The following is a 22,909-nucleotide window of genomic DNA, read 5'->3' on the forward strand; positions in this document are numbered from 1 at the left end:
GGAAGCCATATAGAGAGGCCACCCAGTCCAGACTGCTGCTCACAGCAAGAGGAGCTTCAGACGAGGACCAGGTTGTTGTTCTTTGTTCCTGAAGATCTCCAGATGGAGGTACCACCATTTGTCTGGCCACTCTGCTCCTGTGCTTAACTGCTCATGTTTTGAAGAGTGTTTTCTCTGAGGTCCAATCAGTGATTTCCATCTTGCAGCTTGTGCCTGTTGCAGCTTGCCCTTAAATTGTGCCCTTCTCCAAGGAGTCTGCTCTGTGCTCCCCTGTAGCCCTCTTTTAGGTAGAGGTAGTCAGCAGTTATCTCTCTCCCTTCTCCATTCATCTCTTCTTCAGGCTGGACAAGCCCAGGCTCTCTCACCGCTCCTTGTGTAACAACTCCTCCAGCCTCTGACCACCATAGCAGCCCTTCCCTGCTGTCTCGTGCAGTTTGGCAACAGCTCTGTTGCATCAAGGTGCCCAAAATGAGCCCAGGGCTCCAGATGCATCTTCATGAGTACATCTTATAGAATCACAGAATCATAGAATCACAGAATTAACCAGGTTGGAAGAGAGCTCCAAGCTCATTCAGCCCAACCTAGCACCCAGCCCTGGCCAATCAACCAGACCATGGCACTAAGTGCCCCAGCCAGGGGTCACTCCAGGGGTGGCAACTCCACCACCTCCCTGGGCAGCCCATTCCAATGCCAATCACTCTCTCTGACAATAACTTCCTCCTAACATCCAGCCTAGACCTCCCCTGGCACAGCTTGACTCTGTCCCCTTCTTCTGCTGCTGGGTGCCTGGCAGCAGAGCCCAACCCCACCTGGCTACAGCCTCCCTGCAGGCAGCTGCAGGCAGCAATGAGCTCTGCCCTGAGCCTCCTCTGCTGCAGGCTGCACCCCCCCAGCTCCCTCAGCCTCTCCTCACAGGGCTGTGCTCCAGGCCCCTCCCCAGCCTTCGCCTCCCTCACCTTCTGCATCCCATTGTGTACCCACTGTCCTCACTCGGATGGGTGCACTGCTGACTCGTGTCCACGTTACCAGCCCCAGGGATCACCAGGCCTTTTTCTATCTGTCTCTCCGATTTGGAGCAGCTCAGAAGAAGCCTATGGACTGTTACAGTGTGATGGTTTATCTCTGTTAACCTACCTGTTGCCTTCCAAAACCATAGTAAGAAAGCAGTAAGTTATGTCCTTGGTTGCTAACATCAGGATCAGAATTTGACTGGACAAAGAAGTGAGGCAATTAACTTCTCCTTCTGAAAATTAATATCCTCATAATGGAGTCAATGTTTTACATGAAAGCTCCTCACCTGCAAAGTCAGCTGGGTCAAACAGCTTTCCAAACCCAGTGATGGGAAAAGAGGCAAACAAATGAGATGGGTAACACTGTAAACAGCTGCCACTGCTTCTGCAAGGGAAATACCAGAGCTGAGACTGGCCTTACTGCTGGTGTCAATTAGCATCCAGGGTGTGTGGTGCTGATGGCAGGTGTGTTGTTAGCTGAAGGAGTCTTGGCTGAAATCAATACTTCTTTTCATTCTCTGTTGTCAAAGCAGAGCAATTACTACAGGAGCAGGAAGGGAAGGAGATGACTTAAATGTAAACCTGGGTCTAAACCCTTTGAGAAATCGGGGTCCAGGTAGGCAGAAGCTGCTATGATCATAGCAGGGTAGCTTAAACTGAGAAACAGTAGGGAGCAATGAGGTCTCCCCTCAGCCTCCTTCTTTGCAGACTACGAGCCTCAGCCCCCTCAGCCACTCCTCCCAGCCTTGTTCTCCAGCCCCTCAGCAGCTCAGTTGCCCTTCTCTGCCCCCACTCCAGCCCCTCCATGTCCTTACTGTGCTGCGGTGCCCAACACTGAGCACAGCACTCGAGGTGCAGCCTCACCAAGGCTGAGCACAGAGGCACAGTCACCTCCCTGCTCCTGCTGGCCACACTGTTTGTGATGCAGGCCAAGATGCCCTTGGCCTTCTTGGCCACCTGGGCACACTGCTGGCTCCTGTTCATGCTCCTGTCAGTGTCCCCAAGCCCTTCTCCTCCACACAGCTCTCCTGCTGTTCTTCTCCAAGCCGTGCCAGGCAAGGAGCAGGACCTGGCCCTTGGCTTTGCTGAAGCTCATACAGTTGGCCTCAGCCCATGGGTCCAACCTACTTCGGTCCCTCTGTAGAGCCTCCCTACCCCCAGGCAGATCAGCACTGCCACCCAATTCTGTGTCATCTTCAAGCTCCCTGAGGGTGCCCTTGATCCCCTCACCCACTGATAAAGAAACCAAACAGGACTGGTGCCAGTACTGAGCCCTGGGAACACCACCTGTGACTGGCCTCCAGGTGGGTTTGACTCCATTAACCACTAGTCTCTGGGCCCAGCCACCCAGCCAGTGCTGTACCCAGCAGAGTGTGTGCCCACCGAGGCCATGAGCAGCCAGGGGGTTTATGAGACTGCCAGCAGAAGTAAGTGCATAATAGGTGCCCAGGGGGCAAGGCTAAACGGGGCCCAGCAGTGCTGCCCACAGCCTGCGCCTGCCCAGGAGTGAGGCAGTGGTGGAACAGGTGTTGTGACTCTGGAGGTCACTGCAGAGGGCTGGCATCACTTGTGCTGCTGCCTGCTTTTACACAGCACCAGCTAAAGGGCTTGGCCTCTTCGTTTTAATCAGTTGGTGAGAAGAAGGGATTGAGGACATGCACGGGGAGAGGAATAATCCCAGAAGATAGAGAGCTCTCCTCTGAGGTGGATAATGTGGCTGGCATTGCCTGCAGGGAGCTGCTAAAGGAAGAGCTGGACAGAGCCTGCTGTCCTTTAATGGAGTAGCTAACTGACTCCCAAGGACCCCTTGGGCCCATCCTCACACAGATGTGTGGTGGCATGGCAGAAAAGGTACCCCTCAGAGCCACGGAGAGCTAACCAAATGGCTCCATTTTCACTTCAGCAGCCAAAGAGGTAGCTGGGTTTGGAAGATTGATGCTGGGCTGCTGCAATCCAGCGTTGTTAGTTATTGAGCAGTCGGGAGCACAGCCCCACAGGCTGCACATAACACTGATTGCTTCTGATAGAAGTAAAGAATATCTTGCCGTTACCATCGAGCCTTGAAACTGACTTCCAGCTAATGACCCAAGTAATCTTTACTTGAAATTGTATAATTTAGATGGAAGGTTGTCTGGGGATTCTAGCTGGTACACAGATTCCACATCCATGAGCTTCTGAGTATGGTCATTGAGCTGAAATGGAGAAGGTTAAAACTCTCATTTTCATTACCAAGCTCCCCCCATTTCCCAATACAAATGTGACATTTCAATTTTGCACAGTCCAGCTCTTCTTAAATCATCTGTATAAAAACTTCAGATCTTGATTGATGATGGATGAGCTATTGTCTCCTAAAGGACCCAGTTCTCATTACCCTTTAAGACAAAGCCTACTAATGACAGAGCCAAAGTGCTTTCCTGGTGGGTCATCAGCGATCAACTGTGCCGAGAGATCAGAGGACTTGGTCTGGCATGAAATTTCCAGGCCAAAGCCATGTGGGGATACTGCACCCAGCACCGTGGGTGGCACGTGACAGTGTTTTCAGAGTACCTGACAACAGCTCCCCATCACCTGGGGCACAGCACGGTCAGCAAAGATGCTTCAGCCCCACCAGAGGCTGTCCTTGGACACGAAGGCATCAGCAACATACATTACCTGATGTGCATGTGTGGAATGTACCTGTGCATGGCATGGTGTGGAAGGCAGCAGGCACTCAGCTTGGGAGGTGGATGTTTTCCTCTGCTCTGCTTTCATTTATTCATTTATTGAACCGTAGAATCAAGCAGGTTGGAAGAGACCTGCAAGCTCATCCAGTCCAACCTAGCAACCTAGCACCCAGCCCTGGCCAATCAACCAGAGCATGGCACTAAGTGCCCCCTCTGGTGATGTGGCCACCATACTTTACTAATTAACTCGCTACCCTTTCTCTGCCCATTTCAGAGCTGATTCTTCCCCTCCGACTTCTTGCAGCTTGTCGTGCTAGCTGGCTTCATAGCAGCACAGAGAGGCTTTTAACTTGCAACCTTGACTAGCACTAGCCATTTTCTACCCAAGTTAGAAGCAGACTCTGCTGCTGAGTAGCTGCCTGCAGCAGTGGCTGCGTCCCAGCACACACCAGCCCCTTGCGCTGCAGCATGTGGCTATGGTCTGGTCAGTTCAATGCACATTAGAAATCAGGTAAGAGAGTGTGGAGGATGACATTGTGCACAGGAAAAGTCAGCTGCAGGAGATACTCTTTTAACAGGTGGAGAGAGAAGAGCTTTGTCCACCTCTGGTCTCAGCAGACAGCACACAGGCAGAGCTGGTGTCCCTCGTTCAGCAATCCTCACCTCTGGTGGGTGGTGACACATTCTCACTGGCCACTCCAACTCCTTCTGTTGGAACAGATGTGATGAGTTTAGCCCTTGTTGTGGTTAGCAGACTAAGTACGAGTCGTATGCGAGGGACGAATCTGCATTTCAGGGCACTCAGGGAATGTGTAACACAACTTCTGTTTGTGCTTGGCTGGGGAGCAGCCCCAGGAGGACCTGGCAGTGCTGGTGGGCAGCAAGTTCTGCATGGACAGCAGTGTGCCCTTGTGGCCAAGGAGGCCAGTGGCATCATGGGGGGCATTAGGAAGAGTGTGTCCAGCAGATCCAGGGAGGGTCTCCTCCCTCTCTGATCTGCCCTGGTGAGGCCCCACCTGGAATACTGCATCCAGTTTGGGCTCCCCAGTTCAAAAGGGACAAGGATCTGCTTGAGAAAGTCCAAGGCAGGGCTACAGGGATGCTGAAGGGACTGCAGCACTGCCTGAGGAGGAGAGGCTGAGAGCTCTGGGGCTGCTTAGGCTGCACAGGAGAAGGCTGAGAGGGGATCTGAGCAATGTCTATCAAGAGCTGAGGGCTGGGGGGCAGGAAGGAAGGGACAGGGACAGTCTCTGCTCACTGTTGCCCTGCCATAGGACAAGGGGCAATGGATGCAAATTGCAGCACAGCAAGTTCCAGCTCAACAGCAGCAACAACTTGTCTATGAGGGTGCCAGAGCCCTGGCACAGGCTGCCCAGAGAGGTTGTGGAGTGTCCTTCTGTGGAGCCTCTGCAGCCCTGTCTGGATGTGTTCCTGTGTGCTCTGCACTAGACTCTCTGGTGCTGCTGTGGCAGGGGGATTGGACTGGAAGATCTGCAGAGGTCTCTTCCAGCCCCTACCATCCTGGGATCCTGTGCATTTCCAGTTCTCCTGGTTTTGTAAGTATTGTGTGGTAGGTTACCAAAGTGATATGGTAGTGGTTCTGCTTCATCACTGAGCTAATGAAAGCAAGAAAATAGCAGATATAACAGAGAATACATTTCTGATTTAGCTTCCTGAATAAATAACCACTTAATAGAATTTTGATCATATGCAGCTATAAGTTGAATTTGATGATCTTAAAGGTCTTTTCTAAGCTAAATGAGTCTAATTTGGCAGCAATAAGCAAAATAATGGCAGAAGTCAGTGGCAAGAGCACTTACTAATTTATTTTCATATTTGGTTACAAAATTACACACTTTTAAGCCAGTGAAGTAGCTCTAATAAGGGAGAGAAGCTTTTGCATTCACTCTAGGGTGGCAAGAGGTCTCGGGGCCTCTCCTTTGCCCCAGCCCCGATGCCGAAATGGGAGGCTGTGGTAGGCATAACTGTGACCTTTCAGAAAGGCGTCTGACATATCTGACACCATCAGGAACTCTTTCCCCAGGTGAGGCCGCTGGGGCTTGTGCTTCAGAACCCCCTTTTGTAGCTGTGCCCGAGGGCGACGGCTGCTGCCGGTGCACTGCGGAGGCATCTCGGGCAGCAGCGGATCAAGCTGCTTGCTCTGCCTCCTGTGCCGGGCAGCAGCGGTGCTTTAGATCAACACTAGTGCATGTCACAAAGGATTGGTGCCAAGACAGAAGTGCTCTCCACGTAAAATCTCTTCCACCATGAGCAGTCTGTTTTAGAGCTGCTTTGGCCAAAGGTAGCTTCTTCCTCCACAGCAAAAACCTCAACGATCCCTGGGAGATTTGTAATTCCCTTTCACTCCAGCCTCAGGAAGAGCTCAGCAGAGACACCTCAGGTGTTGCAAATGGGAGAGGAAACCTGGTTCTGCCTGGCTTGTTTAGCTGGCTCCTCTGCAGGGGCAGAGCTGCCTGCCTTTCTCCTCCTGCTTGTTGTTTAACTTTATCTCACACGTTCAGCACTGTAAATGAAAACGAGATGATGACTTGATGATGATGAGCTCCTTGTGCAGTCCCTCTGTTGTGTATTGATTACATTTGTGCTTCGTTTGCTTAACATGGAACAGGGCTTATTAGGTCTTTGCAGCCATTGTTCTTGCTAAGAGAGGGCAGAGAAGTGCAAAATGCACTGAAGTCAGTAAAGCCACCGCATCTGTGCTGATTTACACTTGCCAGAGCCTCAGCGTAAAGAAAAGCAGGATGGCAGCTTGGAATGGGAAGGGAATGAGTCTGGATGCTGCAGGGCAGGGAGAGTCTAGCACCAGTGCTTTAAAGACTGTGGTCAAGTCGGGGTTATTTGATGTGTGTCGCAGCCCATCTTGGATGCTATTGCTCGGGTTTCTTAGTGCCTCACTGCAGGTGAGCAGACAGTAAGCTTTAACTCATCGCCTGTGGAAAATGGTACAGTGCAGGGCAAGCATAGAAGCTGCATCATGGGGCTGGGGAAAGGCACCAGCAACAAGAGCTGTCCTTCAGTGAGGAGGGAAGTCAGAGTGTTTTCCATGATTGCTTTTAATAAACCACGGGGGAAGTGGTCAGCTTGCCCTGCACTGGAGACCATTTCTGGTTACTTTTAAGCTGAAAAAAGATCTTTCTCTAAGGTGAAACTATTAGAATTACTTTTAGAGTGAGATGCTGCCTGTTACACGGGAACACATCAAAGCTCCTCGCAGAGAAGGCCGTTTTGATGGGCATTGTTAGGAGCCAGTGCTCTCCAACCAGAAATGCTGCCAGGGGCAGGTCTTCAGATGTCCCAGCTGATAGTGGCACCGTTTGGAATCCTCTGCAACCGTTTAAGCTATGAGTGTAGATGTTGCAGATTTCTGTGGCTTGTTAGATGTTATTTTTAATCAAAATGTGGGCCACAGTGGCTTAGGTAATCCTCTGTAGCAGAGACCACGCCGAGAAATCCTCACTGGTCATGTTTTCAAGCGTTCTTCCAAGTCCCACTCTTTGCCCTGATCACAATTGCCAGCAGATGCTGCATGTTTGGGTTGGTTTTTCAGAGGTGATGAGAATATCATACAGGCAGATCATTGCTGTAGCTCTAATCTGGACTCTTTTCTGTACAAGATTATTAATACTGTTTTCATTTTTAAGCCTCTTTCCAAATAAAAGCCAAGCTTTTAAACCAGAGGTTTCCAAGAAAGAGTAATACTCTGAAGTGATTAATATGGTGGCAGGAGGTATTTACTGATGATCCTCTAATGCCTTCTTTGCTTGGGGGCTTCCTCCTCTGCATGCTGCAGCCTGCAAACCCTGAGATTTAGAGAACAAGCATGCAGCAATTCCTTCCTCGTTGTGTCTCAGCATTACAGAACCACAGAACTGTCAGGGCTGGAAGAGACCTCAAGGATCATCCAGTTCCAACCCCCCTGCCACGGGCAGGGACACCTCACACTACATCAGGTTGCACACAGCCACATCCAGACTGGCCTTAAACACCTCCAGAGATGAGACTTCCACCACCTCCCTGGGCAACCTGTGCCAGTGTCTCACCACCTTTATAGTGAAGAACTTCTCCCTAACATCTAATCACTCCCATTGGAGTTCCTGGGAGATGAGGGCTGTCAGCCAGGCTTCATCACTGCTGCCATAGTCGAGGTTTACCCTTAATGTCTGTGTGAGAAGTGTGACCCCCCTGGCTGTGTAGCACCACTTGATGCCATTCTAAGGTGACATTGGTAACTTGCCTTCAACCTTTCTCTGCCGAGACTCCAATCTGACACTGCATGTGGAAGTCACAGGCATTGCCTGGTTTAGAAAGAGATGAGCCACATTAAGCAGAAAAAATGAGCTTGAACAAATTTAGAAGGTAAAAAACCCCAAATTACTGCCCCAGAGGAAACCCTGGTTTAAGAAACATCACCTAGAAGGTCATTTTCATAGAGAGATTTGGCAACTGAAGTCCTCAGAGACAGTGCAACAAGCCCTTTGTTTTGTTTGGAATCACACTGACACAAACATTGCATCTTTCAGAGGCCGTCTCAGTTTGGCACAAACCTCCATCAGGGCATGCCAGCGGTGGGTTTGGACCATAGTGTTTGAGATTTGGGTGGTAGGTACTGAGTATTTGAGTGATTTGCATCATGGCAGCATAGCAGAACAGTCTGATCAGGAAACATGCTTTTCCAGTCATCATCATGACTGGCACCTTCTCAAGGCCTGTGGACTCAGAAATTCCTACCACAGCAGATTCCTACCTGACCTTATTGTATGCTTGAGGCATTCGGATGTAGTAATCACAGAGTCACAGAAGACATCTGGTTGGAAGAGCCCTCCAAGCTCCTCCAGTCCAGCCTTCTACCCAGCACTGCAGGGGCAGCACTGAACCATGTCCCTAAGCACAGCTCCACAGGCTGCTCAAACACCTCCAGCAATGGGGCTGCAGCACTGCCCTGGGCAGAACATTCCATGGCTGAGAGCCCTCTCTGGGAAGAAATATTTCCTAGCATCCAGCCTGCACCTCCCCTGGGGCAGCTTGGAACCATTTCCTCTGCTCCTGTCCCTTGCCACCAAGGAGCAGAGGTTGCCCCTCCTGACTCCAACCTCCCTGCAGGGAGCTGCAGAGAGCAATGAGCTCTGCCCTCAGCCTCCTCTTCTGCAGCCTCAACACCCCCAGCTCCCTCAGCCCCTGCTCACAGCCCAGCTGCTCCAGGCCCTTCTCCAGCCTCGCTGCCCTGCTCTGTCCTTCCTGGAGTGCATGGCCCAGAGCTGAGCACAGCATTCGAGCTGTGGCCTCAGCAGTGGGTGTGAGCTGCAGCAGAGTGTGGTTGGTCGCTTGTGCTGCTTGCAGTCAGTTCAGGCTGGCAGGTGGTTCTCTGCACAGCTAACAGTAGTGCTCCAGAAAGCCAGAACCCAGCTAGCAGGACTGTGGCTGCCTTCCTCAGGAGGGTTCTGTTTGTTGGTGTTTGCCTGCCAGTTGTCAGAGTATTAAGTGAGATTCCAGAGAGAATTTGGTGCCTCTGAGTTTCACAGGCTGTCTTTCCAGCAGACAGAGCAGCATGGCTTTAAGCAGCTCATGTCCAAGGCTTACCAAGTGTGCTCTGTTCTTCCCTGCAGAAATACTGAACGGAGGAGTCTATGTTGGCCAGAACAAATTCCTGTGCTTCGCAGACACCATCCACTGGCAGGACATTGTGCGCAACCCCTGGGCCTCCAACTTCACCTTGGTTCCAACGAATGGCAGCTCAGGATGTAAGTACTGGGCTTATTCTGAGCCTTCTCATCTGCTTGGCATGAAGCAGTAGGGTTGTGTCCATGGCTGTATTTGTCACTGTTCCCTATGTGCTGCTTGTAGGAACACTTAGGCTAACGTGAAAAACATTTTGTCTGTGGAGAGCTTTTGGGAACATGAGATACATCTTCTACATTGTCTCTCTTCTGTGTATGCTCCCCCTCCCCCATTTATTGCTGAAGCCACTGTGCTGCTGTGGAAGCACAGATGTTATTGTTTGCTTTGAATTGGTTCCTGCTGCTCAGGCTGGTCCTCAAGTCACAATTATGATGTCTATGGCATCATAATTAGCTGCTGGAGTAATTGTGGCATGGGCTCACAGATATTCTGCCTCCAGATGAGAAATACATCTCACAGAAAGAGTTATCCTGTTGTGTGTTTCTGTGAAGAAAGAGAATTTACAATCATAGAATCATAGAATGGTTTGGGCCAGAAGGAAGCTTTGAAGGTCATCTGGTCCAACCCCCCGCAGTCAGCAGGGACAACCTCAACTAGAACAGGTTGCCCAGAGCCCAGTCCAGCCTCACCTTAAAGATCTCCAGGGCTGGGGCCCCAACCACCACAGAGGATGTGGTGCTCTTCACAATACAGCAAGTGCTCTCTGTTTTTCCTGTGTTCTCTCTATTTTAATGCTTGATTATTATTTTAAGCCTGTTTTCTCTATTTCCCTGCCCTGCAGTTCACATTTAGTGGCATTCTGATGATTCTCGTAGCCAGTAACGAACTCCAGTGAATGGTGGTGATAGGGAGACAAAGTGTTTAGGGTAAAATGTTCCACTGTACAGGCAGTGCCCTCCAAATGAATACCATGCTGCTCATCACCACCCTCGGGATGGCTTAACACTGACACTCAGGTAGAGGCTGGGAAGAGTTTATACCTGATGTCAGAAGTGACACCGCAGCAGACATACTGTTCTGAGCAGTCTGGGTGCAGGGACATCTGAGGATGTGGTAAACAATCCAGAGTGTCCCTCAAGGATGTATAAATAACTGATGGCCTCTTCAGCTTCTGCTGCAGCCAAGAAAAAAACTTCACTTCTTCAGTTGTGTGGTAGGAATGTCTGAAGGGGACCTACAAAAAAGCTGGGGAGGGACTTATTAGGCTCTCAGGGAGTGACAGGAGTGGGGGGAATGGAGCAAAGCTGGAGGTGAGGAGAGTGAGGCTGGAGGTGAGGAGGAGGTTGTTGAGCAGGAGAGTGGCGAGAGGCTGGAATGGGTTGCCCAGGGAGGTGGTTGAGGCCCCATGGCTGGAGGTGTTTGAGGCCAGGCTGGCTGAGGCTGTGTGCAGCCTGCTCTAGGGTAGGGTGTCCCTGGGCATAGCAGGGGGGTTGGCACTGGCTGCTCCTTGTGCTCTCCCTTCCAGCCCTGCCTGATTCTGTGATTCTCAAAAAAAAAAAAAAAAGGTATTTCAGCCATTGGACATGTCCCCACCACAGCCATTGGACATGTCCCCACCACAGCCATTGGATGTGTCCCCACCACAGCCATTGGACATGTCCCCACCACAGCCATTGGATGTGTCCCCACCACAGCCATTGGACATGTCCCCACCACAGCCATTGGACGTGTCCCCACCACAGCCATTGGACATGTCCCCACCACAGCCATTGGACGTGTCCCCACCACAGCCATTGGACATGTCCCCACCACAGCCATTGGACGTGTCCCCACCACAGCCATTGGACGTGTCCCCACCACAGCCATTGGACGTGTCCCCACCACAGCCACTGGACATGTCCCCACCACAGCCATTGGACGTGTCCCCACCACTGCTAAGCAGCAGCTCTTGTTCAACATGCTGGCTGAGTTGCTGTTGTACTTTTCACCTGCTACCCTCACAAGCAGGGCACAGCTACTTCAGATAAGGCTTCTTCCTCCTCCACTCCTCGATTTTCCAGCTCTGGAGTTGAGGCTCCTCTGTTCTGCTTTCTGGCTGGAAACCTGACACGGTTGTCCTGCAGCCAGCTCCCTCATTGCCGTGTTACACCTGCTTAGCTCTGGTGCTCAGAGTCATGCAGTCACAGAGCCAAAGAATGGTTTAGCTTGGAAGGGACCTCAAGGATCATCCAGTTCCAACCCCATGCCATAGGCAGGGACACCTCATACTGGAACAGCTTGCTCAAGGCCTCAGCAACCTGGCCTTGAACACCTCCAGGCAAGGAGCAGCCACAGCCTCCCTGGGCAACCTGTGCCAGTCTCTCACCACCCTCATTGTAAAGAAACCTTTCCTAACAGCCAGTTTCAATCTCCCCTCTGCCAGTTCAAACCCATTACTCCTTGTCCTGTCATTACCAGACCTTGTCAATAGTCCCTCCCCAGCCCTCCTGCAGGCCCTCTTCATATACTGGAAGGCCACTCCAAGGTCTCCTCCAAGCCTTCTTTTCTCCAGCCTGCACAGCCCCAACTCTCTCAGCCTGTCCTCAGAGCAGAGCTGCTGCAGCCCTCTCAGCATCTTGGTGGCTTCCTCTGGACTGGCTCCAACAGTTCCATGTCCTTCTTGTGCTGGGGGCTCCAGAACTGCACCCAGGACTGCAGGTGGGGTCTGAGGAGAGCAGATGATCAGTTCTAAGAGAGCTGATAAAACCTCTGAAGGTCAGAAATGCCTGCACTGTTTTATGAGTCAGAACTTTGACGAGAAAAAGGCTTGGTTGTTACTCAGGTTTTGCTCTGTGCTTGGGTTTTCCTTTAAACTCTGGTAATTCTTCCAGGCAAATGCTGCTGCAGCAGCAAGGTAATCAGCTCCTTCTGAAGAGCAACAGACATCAATGCTATCTTCTTAGGCGAAGGAAAGCTTTACCGGTGACTCCTGAGGGCTCCCAGTGAGATCAGCACTGAGGACGTTTGAAATCACACCCTGAAAGAGATAAAGGCAAATATTAGCTCCCGTGGCAGGGTGAGAGAATGTATCTACTGAAGCTCAGCTCTTAAAATACTTTTGCATTCCTTTTGAGTTGTTTTGAGTCACGGGGCAGGATCAATGTGTGCTTTGCAATGTGTGCATGATAAACCTGATAAACAATGTTATTTCAGGGATGACTGAGAGCTGTGTCGAAAGGCAGCCTCATTAAGGCAGCCACACAAACTGCACTGTGTTTTTCCTTCCTTGGGATGGAGCAGAGCACAGCTGGACTATGGGTCATTTCATCAGAGAATCAGCCAGGCTGGAAGAGAGCTCCAAGCTCATCCAGCCCAGCCTAGCACCCAGCCCTGCCCAACCAACCAGACCATGGCACTAAGTGCCCCAGCCAGGCTTGGCTGCAACACCTCCAGGCACAGCCACTCCACCACCTCCCTGGGCAGCCCATTCCAATGCCAATCACTCTCTCTGCCAACAACTTCCCTCTAGCATCCAGCCTAGACCTCCCCTGGCACAGCTTGAGACTGTGTCCCCTTGTTCTGTCCCTGGGTGCCTGGCAGCAGAGCCCAACCCCACCTGGCTACAGCCTCCCTTCAGGGAGCTGCAGACAGCAATGAGCTCTGCCCTGAGCCTCCTCTGCTGCAGGCTGCACACCCCAGCTCCCTCAGCCTCTCCTCACAGGGCTGTGCTCCAGGCCCCTCCCCAGCCTTGCTGCCCTTCTCTCAACACCTTCCAGCACCTCAACAGCTCTCTGCAATTCAGAAGCCCACAACTGCCCTGCTCTGGTCATGTTCCAGTATAAACCTAAGTGTCCTTCTCCCAGAAGCTGGATTCCACCTCAGTACTATTCAGGACACCTAACTACTCCTAATCTAACTGTTTCTGTCTTCACTCTTTACTCAGGTGAAAATTTAAACTCCACTAATACACAGCGGGCAAGTAAAGGGCTAAAACAGTTTAACAGCTAAAGCTTTGGGAAGCAAAGAGTTCAGGTAGAGAAATCACAGTTTAAAGTAACCTAAAATTAAACATCTGTCCACATGTGCACATGTGCATACACAGATGGAATTGCAGGCACACACAGAAGGGTGTGGGGGTGTATATATATATATATATATATATATATATATATATATATATATCTGTCTACCTCTCTTTAAAGCCTTCAAATGAAATCACTCAAATGTGAAACCTTATTACTACCTGTCAAGAGGCAGGGGAAAGGGAATATGCTACACGGGTAGTTTATGAAAGAAATAAGACAAGTTATTTGTACTGGTGCAGAAAGTACTCGGAGAAATGAACATTGAATTATAACTCTGGCAGGGAGATCAGTGTGGAATGTCATTAACTAAGGTACAGGCTTCTCAAGCCTGGCTCATGTGTCACTTTATTCATAATCTGCCAGGCAGTGTGGGTGCTTGCTGGGCACGGAGCTCCTGCCTCCCCGCTGCGCTGAGTGATGCTCCCTGCTTTACTCAGCGTGGTCCTTCGCAGGCTCTTTATTGATCCAGCATGCATAAGTGCTTGCTGTTTATTTTGCTCGACTGTATTAAATTGTCTGGAGCCGCAGGTGCCTCCTGGCAAATGCAAATCCCAGCTAAGCCCTTCGGGAACTGAGGAAGTTGCCTGGCATTACCGAGAATATCCTCAGAGTGTCGTGGAAAGCCTTCTGGGACTTCCCGAGTCAGAATATCTTGAAAGAAAGAGTGGGGGTTGCTGCTTCTCCAAAAGGCTTTCCAGGAGAACGAGAAGGTCTGTCCCGGAGGCAGCGTCGACCTGGGAATCTGAACTGACCAAACGTCTCGGCTCAACAGAGTCCATACTAGCGGTAAAGTCGGTGTAAGTGCAGCCCTGTAGGGCCTGAGATGCTTTGGCCTTTGTGCCATCCTTGGCCACGGCTGGCAGGACTGCAGGACAATGTTTAGGTCTGTTTCGCTGTGACCACCTCCGCAGAGCTCTCTGGCAGAGAACCTTTCAGCGATGAAGGGCTGACACCTGCCACAAGTGTCAGGGGCAGATCCATCTGGCAGGTCCTCAAGCCTGGACCGCAGCTGAGCGTTTTGGCATCACTGGCTCTGCCTCCAACCCTCTGCGGCAGATACAACATCCCTCCGAGGTGCCTACATGTCCACAAGCCCCAGGGCCTGCCTCCAGAGGGGAGTCCTGTGCCCAGGAGGGCTGTGCCACTGGCCAAGGGGGCTGCAGCAGGTTGGTGTGCGAGCACTGCTGTGCTGGCAGTGCCGCGCAGAGTCGTGCAGTGCCGCGCAGTGCCGTGCAGAGTCGTGCAGTGCTGCGCAGTGCCGTGCAGAGTCGTGCAGTGCCACGCAGTGCTGCGCAGTGTCGTGCAGTGCCGTGCAGTGCTGCTCAGTGTTGTGCAGTGCCATGCAGTGCCGCTCAGTGTCGTGCAGTGCCACGCAGCGCCGTGCAGAGTCGTGCAGTGCCGCGCAGTGTCGTGCAGTGCCATGCAGTGCCGCTCAGTGTCGTGCAGTGCCACGCAGCACCGTGCAGTGCCGTGCAGTGTCATGCAGTGCCGTGCAGTGCTGCGCAGCACCGCGCAGTGCCGTGCAGAGGCTCAGTCGTGCTCCTCCTCCTCTTTCTCTGGGCGGCAGCAGCACTGCAGGCTGCCGGTGCTTCTCTCTTCCGCAGCCGGGCAGAAAGCTGGTAATGGTCCCACTTGAGGGCTAATTTCACTTCATCCCTCCCTGCTGTTCCAAGGCAATCAGCAGAGGAGGAAGACAAAAGGGTGCAGTGAAATGAAGATGCTCTGATATAAACCAGTCCCCTGCCTCTGTGCTTGTTTCATACCCTGGATCTGCTAACTCCGTCAATCCCCTTCACTTACATCGGTGCTAGTCAGAAAAGAGCAGGGCCAGTGAGCTCTGGGAATAAAGCTTTTCTGACTCAGAAGCAGAGGTAATGGTTCCAATCTGCCCCAGGGGAGGTGCAGGCTGGATGCTAGGAAATATTTCTTCCCAGAGAGGGTTCTCAGCCATGGAATGTTCTGCCCAGGGCAGTGCTGCAGTCACCTTCCCTTGAGGTGTTCCAGCAGTCTGTGGAGCTGTGCTTAGGAACATGGTTTAGGTTTGACCCTAAAATGGGTCGAGGGTTGGACAGGGTGAGCTTGGAGGTCTCTTCCAACTGGCTATTTTCTGTGACTCTGTGATTCCCTTCTATGCTGACTTTCATTGCCACAGCAGTGCAAGGAAGCCAGTTGAAAAGGCTGTGCTATCCTAACCACTCTCATGGCAATCCTGCAGGCACATAAACCCTAAGTTCTCCTCTTTTACTTTGGTCCAAAATGTGTTCTCTCAGCTGCTCCATGTTCTGATCAAACACATGCAGGAGCCCCATGTCAGAGGCCTCTGTCTTGCACCATGCTCCTGTTCAGATGAATACAGCTGGTGGCTGCTGGTCCACTGGGACCACTGCTGGTCCACTGGGATGCAGCAAACAAATGTACCGGGGCCCATGTGTGCACAACTCTCTGAGGACAGATCCTTCAGTGCCAAGTGTTTTGCCTTGCAATGCTGAAATAATACCAGCACTTAGTGTTTTTAGGGCACTCCCACACTGGCCACATCTTGTGGCTGAAACTTCAAATTAATCGTAGCTTGACAGCAGTCTTTTCTTCCACTTACCTGAAATCAGCACTGTCAGCCTGGGATCTTTAAGCTGGGCACCTTGCAGCTAATACTCAAAAGTATTTAGCTGTCTAAGGAGAGAAAAAGCCAAAAAGAATCCCTTTAGGTCGATGTCACTGAGTTGGTTTCTTCAGTGCTGAAAATCTGTCTTCTCTCCTTCCAAAACCAAGCTGTGAATTCAGGCATGAGCCAAGCATGCTAGAGCTATGCTTCACAAAAGCATGTTGCTCACATCCACCTGTGAGATTTACACCCTCACCTGAACAGCTTCAGCTCTGCCCTTCAGAGCTGCAATTCTCAGCAAGGGTGCAAGAAATGACACCAAGTGAGGGGGCAGTGCAGATCTGCACAGGGGCAGGGAGGCTCTACAGAGGGGCTTGGATAGATTGGATCCATGGCCAACGTTAACAGGATGAGCTTCAACAAGGCCAAGTGCCAAGACTGAAGGAGCTGGGGATGGTTAGTGTGAAACAGAGGAGGCTGAGGGGAGACCTCCTGGCTCTGTACAGCTCCCTGAAAGCACCTTGTGGAGAGGTTGGTGCTGGTCTCTTCTCACAGGGCATTAGCCAGAGAACAGGAGGCAATGGTCTCAGGCTGCAGCAGGGCAGGTTTAGAGTGGACATGAGGAAGGATTTTTCCCCAGCCAGAGTGGTGAGGCACTGGAATGTGCTGCCCAGGGAGGTGGTGGAGTGCCCAAGCCTGGCTGTGTTTCAAGGTGGTTTGGCTGTGGTGCTTGGGGATATGGTTTAGGGTGCACCTTGCAGAGCAGGGTTCTGGGCTGGACCTGGTGATCCTGAGGGGCTGTGCCAGCCTGGAGGTTGCTGTGGTTCTGTGACATAAAGCAGGATGTAAGGATTAGACTTTCTACCTAAAATGCCTCCAGACTGGCAGACAGCTTCTCTCTGGAGTCTGAGGGGAAGTCCAGTGAAAACCCAGCTGCTTTGACCTACATCCTGGCTGTTCTCCTCGGTTTTGATGTAAGGAGGGACTGGGCTAGGTCCTGCATAGTGCCAGGTGAGCTCTTTTGCAGGATGTGCTGAGGACTGTAGTACCGAATCAGAGTTTTCAGTGCAGCTTTACTTGGAACTTTTGTTTCCCAGAGAAGCCTGAAGGGTTTGCATTACCCCAGCGTTTGCATGGCAAATGGCAGAGGTGCAAATAAATCCCTCCTGCATCTAAAGCCAGTGCAGCTGCATGGATGCATGCCCGTGAAGCAGCTGGTAGCTCTCTTTGAGTAACAGAGAGTTTAAAGTTACCTTCCAGTTTCCAGGAGTTTTTGCAAAGGAAGTGCTTTCCGAGGCGGTGCCGAGGGAGAATGCGGTGCTGCCTGTCGGCATCGCCCCGAGCTGTGAAAAGGAGCTGGGCTAGGGAAGCTCCTCCCAGAGCCTTCTCCCGAGCTGAGTTTTCTGCTCAGCCTCTGAAGTGCCATGGGATCCGGGGAGATTTCCCTTGCCTTGAGCTGGCTGAGTGCCTGAGTCCCTGCCAGCCAGGGAGGAAGCCTGGCAGCTTTGGCCAGACATCTCTTTAAGCAGAAGGCTTTGGTCACTTGCAGTTCGTAACCCAGCTGTGCTTCAGTCCATTCCATGGTGCCAGACCATGCTTTAAAAGTTCTTCCCTCTCTTCTACCGATTGATTCTGAGACTCTTCAAGGTCAAAACAAGCCCTGAGGCATCACTAGCTCTGATTTCCTGGATGTGGAGGCCCTGAAGTCTCATCTTCTTGCCTGGCAGTGAGCTCAGTACTCAATTTGGCCTCAGCAGTGCTGAGCACAAGGGCACAAGAACCTCCCTTGTCCTGCTGCCCACACTGCTCCTGAGCCAGCCCAGGATGCCATTGGCTCTGCTGCCCACCTGGGCACTGCTGCCTCAGCTTCAGCTCCTCTCTCCCAGCACCCCCAGCTCCCTCTCTGCCTGGCTGCTCTCAGCCACTCTGGCCCCAGCCTGCAGTGCTGCTTGGGGTTGTTGTGGCCAAAGTGTAGAACCCTGCCCTTGGCCTTGTTCAGTCTCATCCCCTTGGCCTCTGCCCACCCATGCAGCCTGGCCAGGTCCCTCTGCAGGGCTCTCCTACCTTCCAACAGCTCCACAGCTGCTCCCAGCTTGGTGTCATCTGCAAACTTACTGATGCTGGACTCAATCTCCTCATCCAGATCATCAATAAAGTAGTGCTGCCTGCCTTCATTTCTGGCTCAAACACGTATGCTGCAGGTGCTGGTGCATCTTGTGTCTTCTCCAGGTGGCTCAAAGTGCCCTCTTGGGACCAGCATTTCCTCTCTGCAGAATTGGCAGACATGATGTAATCAGCTCACCTCCTGAGTGGGTTTTCACAGCATAAGCAGAGTTATCTCCCATCCTTCAGAGAGAGCAATTTCCAGCTCCAGAAGAATTTAGTTGCTCATTGATGTAAAATGCCTCTGTTTTTCCATGTAAGCCAGCTGTGGTTTTCCATGTAAAATACCTGTATTTCCCCATGCAAAATACCTGTATTTTTCCATGTAAACCAGCTGTGGTTTCCATGTCAAACAGCTGTGTTTTTCCCATCTGCTTTTGGAAGGTAGAATCACAGAATTGTAGAATGGTTTAGGTTGGAAGTGAGCGCAAGGATCACCCAGTTCCAACCCCTGCCATAGGCAGGGACACCTCCCACTAGAACAGGTAACTCAGGGCCCTCCTGCAGGCCCTTTTCATATACTGCAAGGCCACTCCAAGGTCTCCTCCAAGCCTTCTTTTCTCCAGCCTGCACAGCCCCAACTCTCTCAGCCTGTCCTCAGAGCAGAGCTGCTGCAGCCCTCTCAGCATCTTGGTGGCCTCCTCTGGACTGGCTCCAACACTTCCATGTCCTGCTTGTGCTCGGGGATCCAGAACTGCACCCAGGACTGCAAGTGGGGTCTGAGGAGAGCAAAGGGGCAGAGTCCCCTCCCTTGCCCTGCTGCCCACACTGCTCTTGCTGCAGCCAGAAAGCAAGCAGGCAGCGTGTGTGGCATTTCATGAGTGCTGTGGAGGTACCAATGGTGTGGTTTGTGTTCCAGCCCCTGGTGAGGCTGGTGGGCAGGCAGCTCTCACACGTGCGTGGTTTGCAGACTCCCTGTTCCACAGCAAGCTCAGCCTCCTGCTTAGCCTTGCAGCCTCACTCAGGGTTGGCAGCATAGAGGCACTCGGTGGCGGTTTCCAGTTGCCGCCGCCGCAGCAGCAGCAGCAGCAGCAGCAGCAGCAGCAGCAGCCTGCTCATTCTCTACACTGCCTGCTCTTTGCTGTAATTTGCTGGGATTTCAGGCTTCCTGGCATCTGTATGGTCTATTGCCTGGGACTTGTTAATAATTCCTAAACCTTTGTCTGGAATATTAAACAGAGCAGTCCCGGGAGGATCCCCGGGGAGCCACACCCCGATTGTATTCTAATTGCTCATTTACAGCTACTCTTGGAGAGCCCCCAATTAGCTGCCTCTTAATGCATTTTTCATGTGTTTTATTAATATTGAAACATAGAGACAAATCTAATTAAATGTTTACCATTATCCAGTGCTTTGCATTTTAATTAAAGGAACAGCAAATGAGGCAGCCAGCTGCACAGGCACTTAGGCAGGCAGCTCTTTGTTCTCTAGTGCAGGCAGCTCAGGCTGTGAGTGCCCTTACCTGGGTGCAGGAGTGTTGAGCTCGGTCTGACACACTTCCCTCTCTATAGTGTGGGTTTGCTGGATGGACGAAGGGCAAGGGATGGAAACTGCATCACAGAAGCTCTACCTCAACAAGAGGAAGAAGTTCTTTACTGTAAGGGTCACAGAACAGTGGCACAGGATGCCCAGAGAGGTTGTGGAGCCTCCTTCTCTGGGGACTTTCAAGGCCTGTCTGGATGCATTTTGGACTGGAAGGTCTCCAGAGGTCACTTCCAACCTCTAACATCCTGTGAGTTGCAGGATCACAGAATTAACCAGGTTGGAAAAGACCTCTGAGATCACCAAGTCCAACATCACCCAACACAATCTAATCAACTAAACCATGGCACCAAGTGCCACATCCAGTCTCTTTCTAAACACTTCCAGGGACAGGGATTCCACCACCCCCCAGGCAGCCCATTCCAGTGCCAATCACTCCTGCTGTTGAAGAACATTTTCCTAACATCCAGTCTAAACCTCCTCTGGCACAGATGGAGAATCATAGAGTCACAGGATGGTCTAGGTTGGAAGGGACATCAAGGATCATCCAGCTTCAACCCCCTGCCATGGGCAGGGGACACCTCCCACTAGAACAGGTCATGCAAGGCCTCATCCAACCTGGCCTTGAACACCTCCAGGGAGGGAGCAGCCACAACCTCCCTGGGCAACCTGTGCCAGTGTCTCACCATCCTCACTGGAAAGAACTTCCTCCTAACATCTAGTCTAAATCTCCCCTCTGCAAGTTCAAACCCATTCCTCCTCCTCCTGTCATTACCAGACCTTGTCAGTAGTCCCTCCTCATCCTTCCTGGAGCCCCCTTCAGATACTGCAAGGCCACTCCAAGGTCTCCTGGAAGCCTTCTCTTCTCCAGAGCAGAGCCCCAACTCTCTCAGCCTGGCCTCAGAGCAGAGCTGCTGCAGCCCTCTCAGCATCTTGGTGGCCTCCTCTGGACTGGCTCCAACACTTCCATGTGCTGCTTGTGCTGGGGGCTCCAGAACTGCACCCAGGACTCCAGATGGAGTCTGAGAAGAGCAGAGCCAAGGGGCAGAATCCCCTCCCTTGCTCTGCTAGCCGCAGTTCTCTTGATGTCACTGTCACTGGCTACAAGCTCCTTTCAGGCACAGCAGAGTCAGTGCTGCCCCTGGATGGTTTTGCTTGCCTTTTTTTTTTTTTTCTTTCCTCTCCTGTCTTTCTTTTGCAGTGTCTTTGGTCTTTGTAAACCTGCTTACAGTGTGGGCCCTGATAGCTGAGGGTTTGCTGGGCCATGTTCTGCTGCAGATTTCCCACCTGACAAGCCAAAGCATAGAATCATAGAATCAACCAGTTCTGGGCTCCTGAATTGAAGAGAGATGTTGAGGTGCTGGAAGGTGTTGAGAGAAGGGCAGCAAGGCTGGGGAGGGGCCTGGAGCACAGCCCTGTGAGGAGAGGCTGAGGGAGCTGGGGGTGTGCAGCCTGCAGCAGAGGAGGCTCAGGGCAGAGCTCATTGCTGCCTGCAGCTGCCTGCAGGGAGGCTGTAGCCAGGTGGGGTTGGGCTCTGCTGCCAGGCAGCCAGGGACAGAACAAGGGGACACAGTCTCAAGCTGTGCCAGGGGGAGGTCTAGGCTGGATGTTAGGAGGAAGTTGTTGGCAGAGAGAGTGATTGGCACTGGAATGGGCTGCCCAGGGAGGTGGTGGAGTGCCCATGGCTGGAGGTGTTGAAGCCAAGCCTGGCTGGGGCACTTAGTGCCATGGTCTGGTTGGTTGGGCAGGACTGGGTGCTAGGCTGGGCTGGATGAGCTTGGAGCTCTCTTCCAGCCTGGCTGATTCCATGATTCCATGATTCTATGCACAGGGGCTCTTCAGACCCTTTCAATGTCTCCCAGATTCCCCAGCCAACTCCTCAGTCATGCTGTGGCCACGTTATAGAAAAGCTACACAAGTGCACAGCAGCGCTTCCAGCTGCACCTTCCAAACCAGACAGTGGCACAGCCCTGCTACCATTGGGAAGTTGCACTGGTGAAGAGGTTTGGATGACAGCAGGACAAGGATGGAGTCACAGAATCACAGCCACATCCAAGCTGGCAAAGGCCCTCAGGATTACTGAGTCCAGCGCAGGACCCTGCTCTGCAATGTTCACCCTAAACTATGTCCCCAAACACCACATTCAAAACACCTTCAAACACAGCCAGACTGGGGGACTCCATCACCTCCCTGGGCAGCACATTCCAGTGCCTCACCACTCTGGCTGGGAAAAAATTCTTCCCCATGTCCAGTTCTTTCATGTGTAAAAGTCCCATTGGCTGGCAGGGATCTGGGGGAGCTAATGCAGTGTTGCTCTCCCTCACACCAGTGGCTGTGGCTGTAACTGGAGGTAATTGCATATAAATAATTAATAAGTGTAGATCAACCTCCTGCCCTTCAGTACTGAGGCACAGGGGAAAAAGCCACCTGCTGTGCTTCCTGCTCTTCCAGAGCAGGAGGATTTTGCTCTCCAGAAGGCCAGGGTTACAGCAGGATTTTTATGTGTGCTGCTAAAAAGAAAAGAGGAGAGTGACTAATGCCTGCTGCAAGCCCACTTCCAGAGTGGCTGCTGTGTCATTTCTGGTGGGCCTAGAATTTGGAGATAATGGTATCCTAGAAAGTACAACCCTGAACAGGAACCAGCAGTGTGCCCAGGTGGGCAGCAGAGCCAATGGCATCCTGGGCTGGCTCAGGAGCAGTGTGGGCAGCAGGACAAGGGAGGTTCTTGTGCCCCTGTGCTCAGCACTGCTCAGGCCACACCTGGAGTGCTGTGTCCAGTTCTGGGCTCCTCAGTTCAAGAGAGATGTTGAGGTGCTGGAACATGTCCAGAGAAGGGCAGCAAGGCTGAGGAGGGGCCTGGAGCAGAGCCCTGTGAGGAGAGGCTGAGGGAGCTGGGGGTGTGCAGCCTGCAGCAGAGGAGGCTCAGGGCAGAGCTCATTGCTGCCTGCAGCTGCCTGCAGGGAGGCTGTAGCCAGGTGGGGTTGGGCTCTGCTGCCAGGCAGCCAGCAACAGAAGAAGGGGACACAGTCTCAAGCTGTGCCAGGGCAGGTCTAGGCTGGATGTGAGGAGGAAGTTGTTGTCAGAGAGAGTGATTGGCATTGGAATGGGCTGCCCAGGGAGGTGGTGGAGTGGCTGTGGCTGGAGGTGTTGCAGCCAAGCCTGGCTGGGGCACTTAGTGCCATGGTCTGGTTGGTTGGGCAGGGCTGGGTGCTAGGTTGGGCTGGCTGAGCTTGGATGTCTCTTCCCACCTGGCTGATTCTCTGATTCCTTCCTTCTTGTAGCAGTACA

The 22,909-nt window shown here is 52.2% G+C and overlaps 1 protein-coding gene across 6 annotated transcripts in view; it reads left to right on the top strand.

Moving 5' to 3' along the window:
• ERBB4 (erb-b2 receptor tyrosine kinase 4) overlaps nucleotides 1-22,909 on the top strand; it is a 915,544-nt gene that overhangs the window by 594,772 nt on the left and 297,863 nt on the right. For all 6 annotated transcript variants that reach the window (XM_064163916.1, XM_064163918.1, XM_064163919.1 and 3 more), the window contains exon 4: nucleotides 9,298-9,432. In XM_064163916.1, coding sequence (XP_064019986.1) covers nucleotides 9,298-9,432 — 135 coding nt within the window. The remainder of the gene's footprint in view (nucleotides 1-9,297; nucleotides 9,433-22,909) is intronic.

This window comes from Pogoniulus pusillus, chromosome 24 (genome assembly GCF_015220805.1).
Source record: "Pogoniulus pusillus isolate bPogPus1 chromosome 24, bPogPus1.pri, whole genome shotgun sequence".
Taxonomy (NCBI): domain Eukaryota; kingdom Metazoa; phylum Chordata; class Aves; order Piciformes; family Lybiidae; genus Pogoniulus; species Pogoniulus pusillus.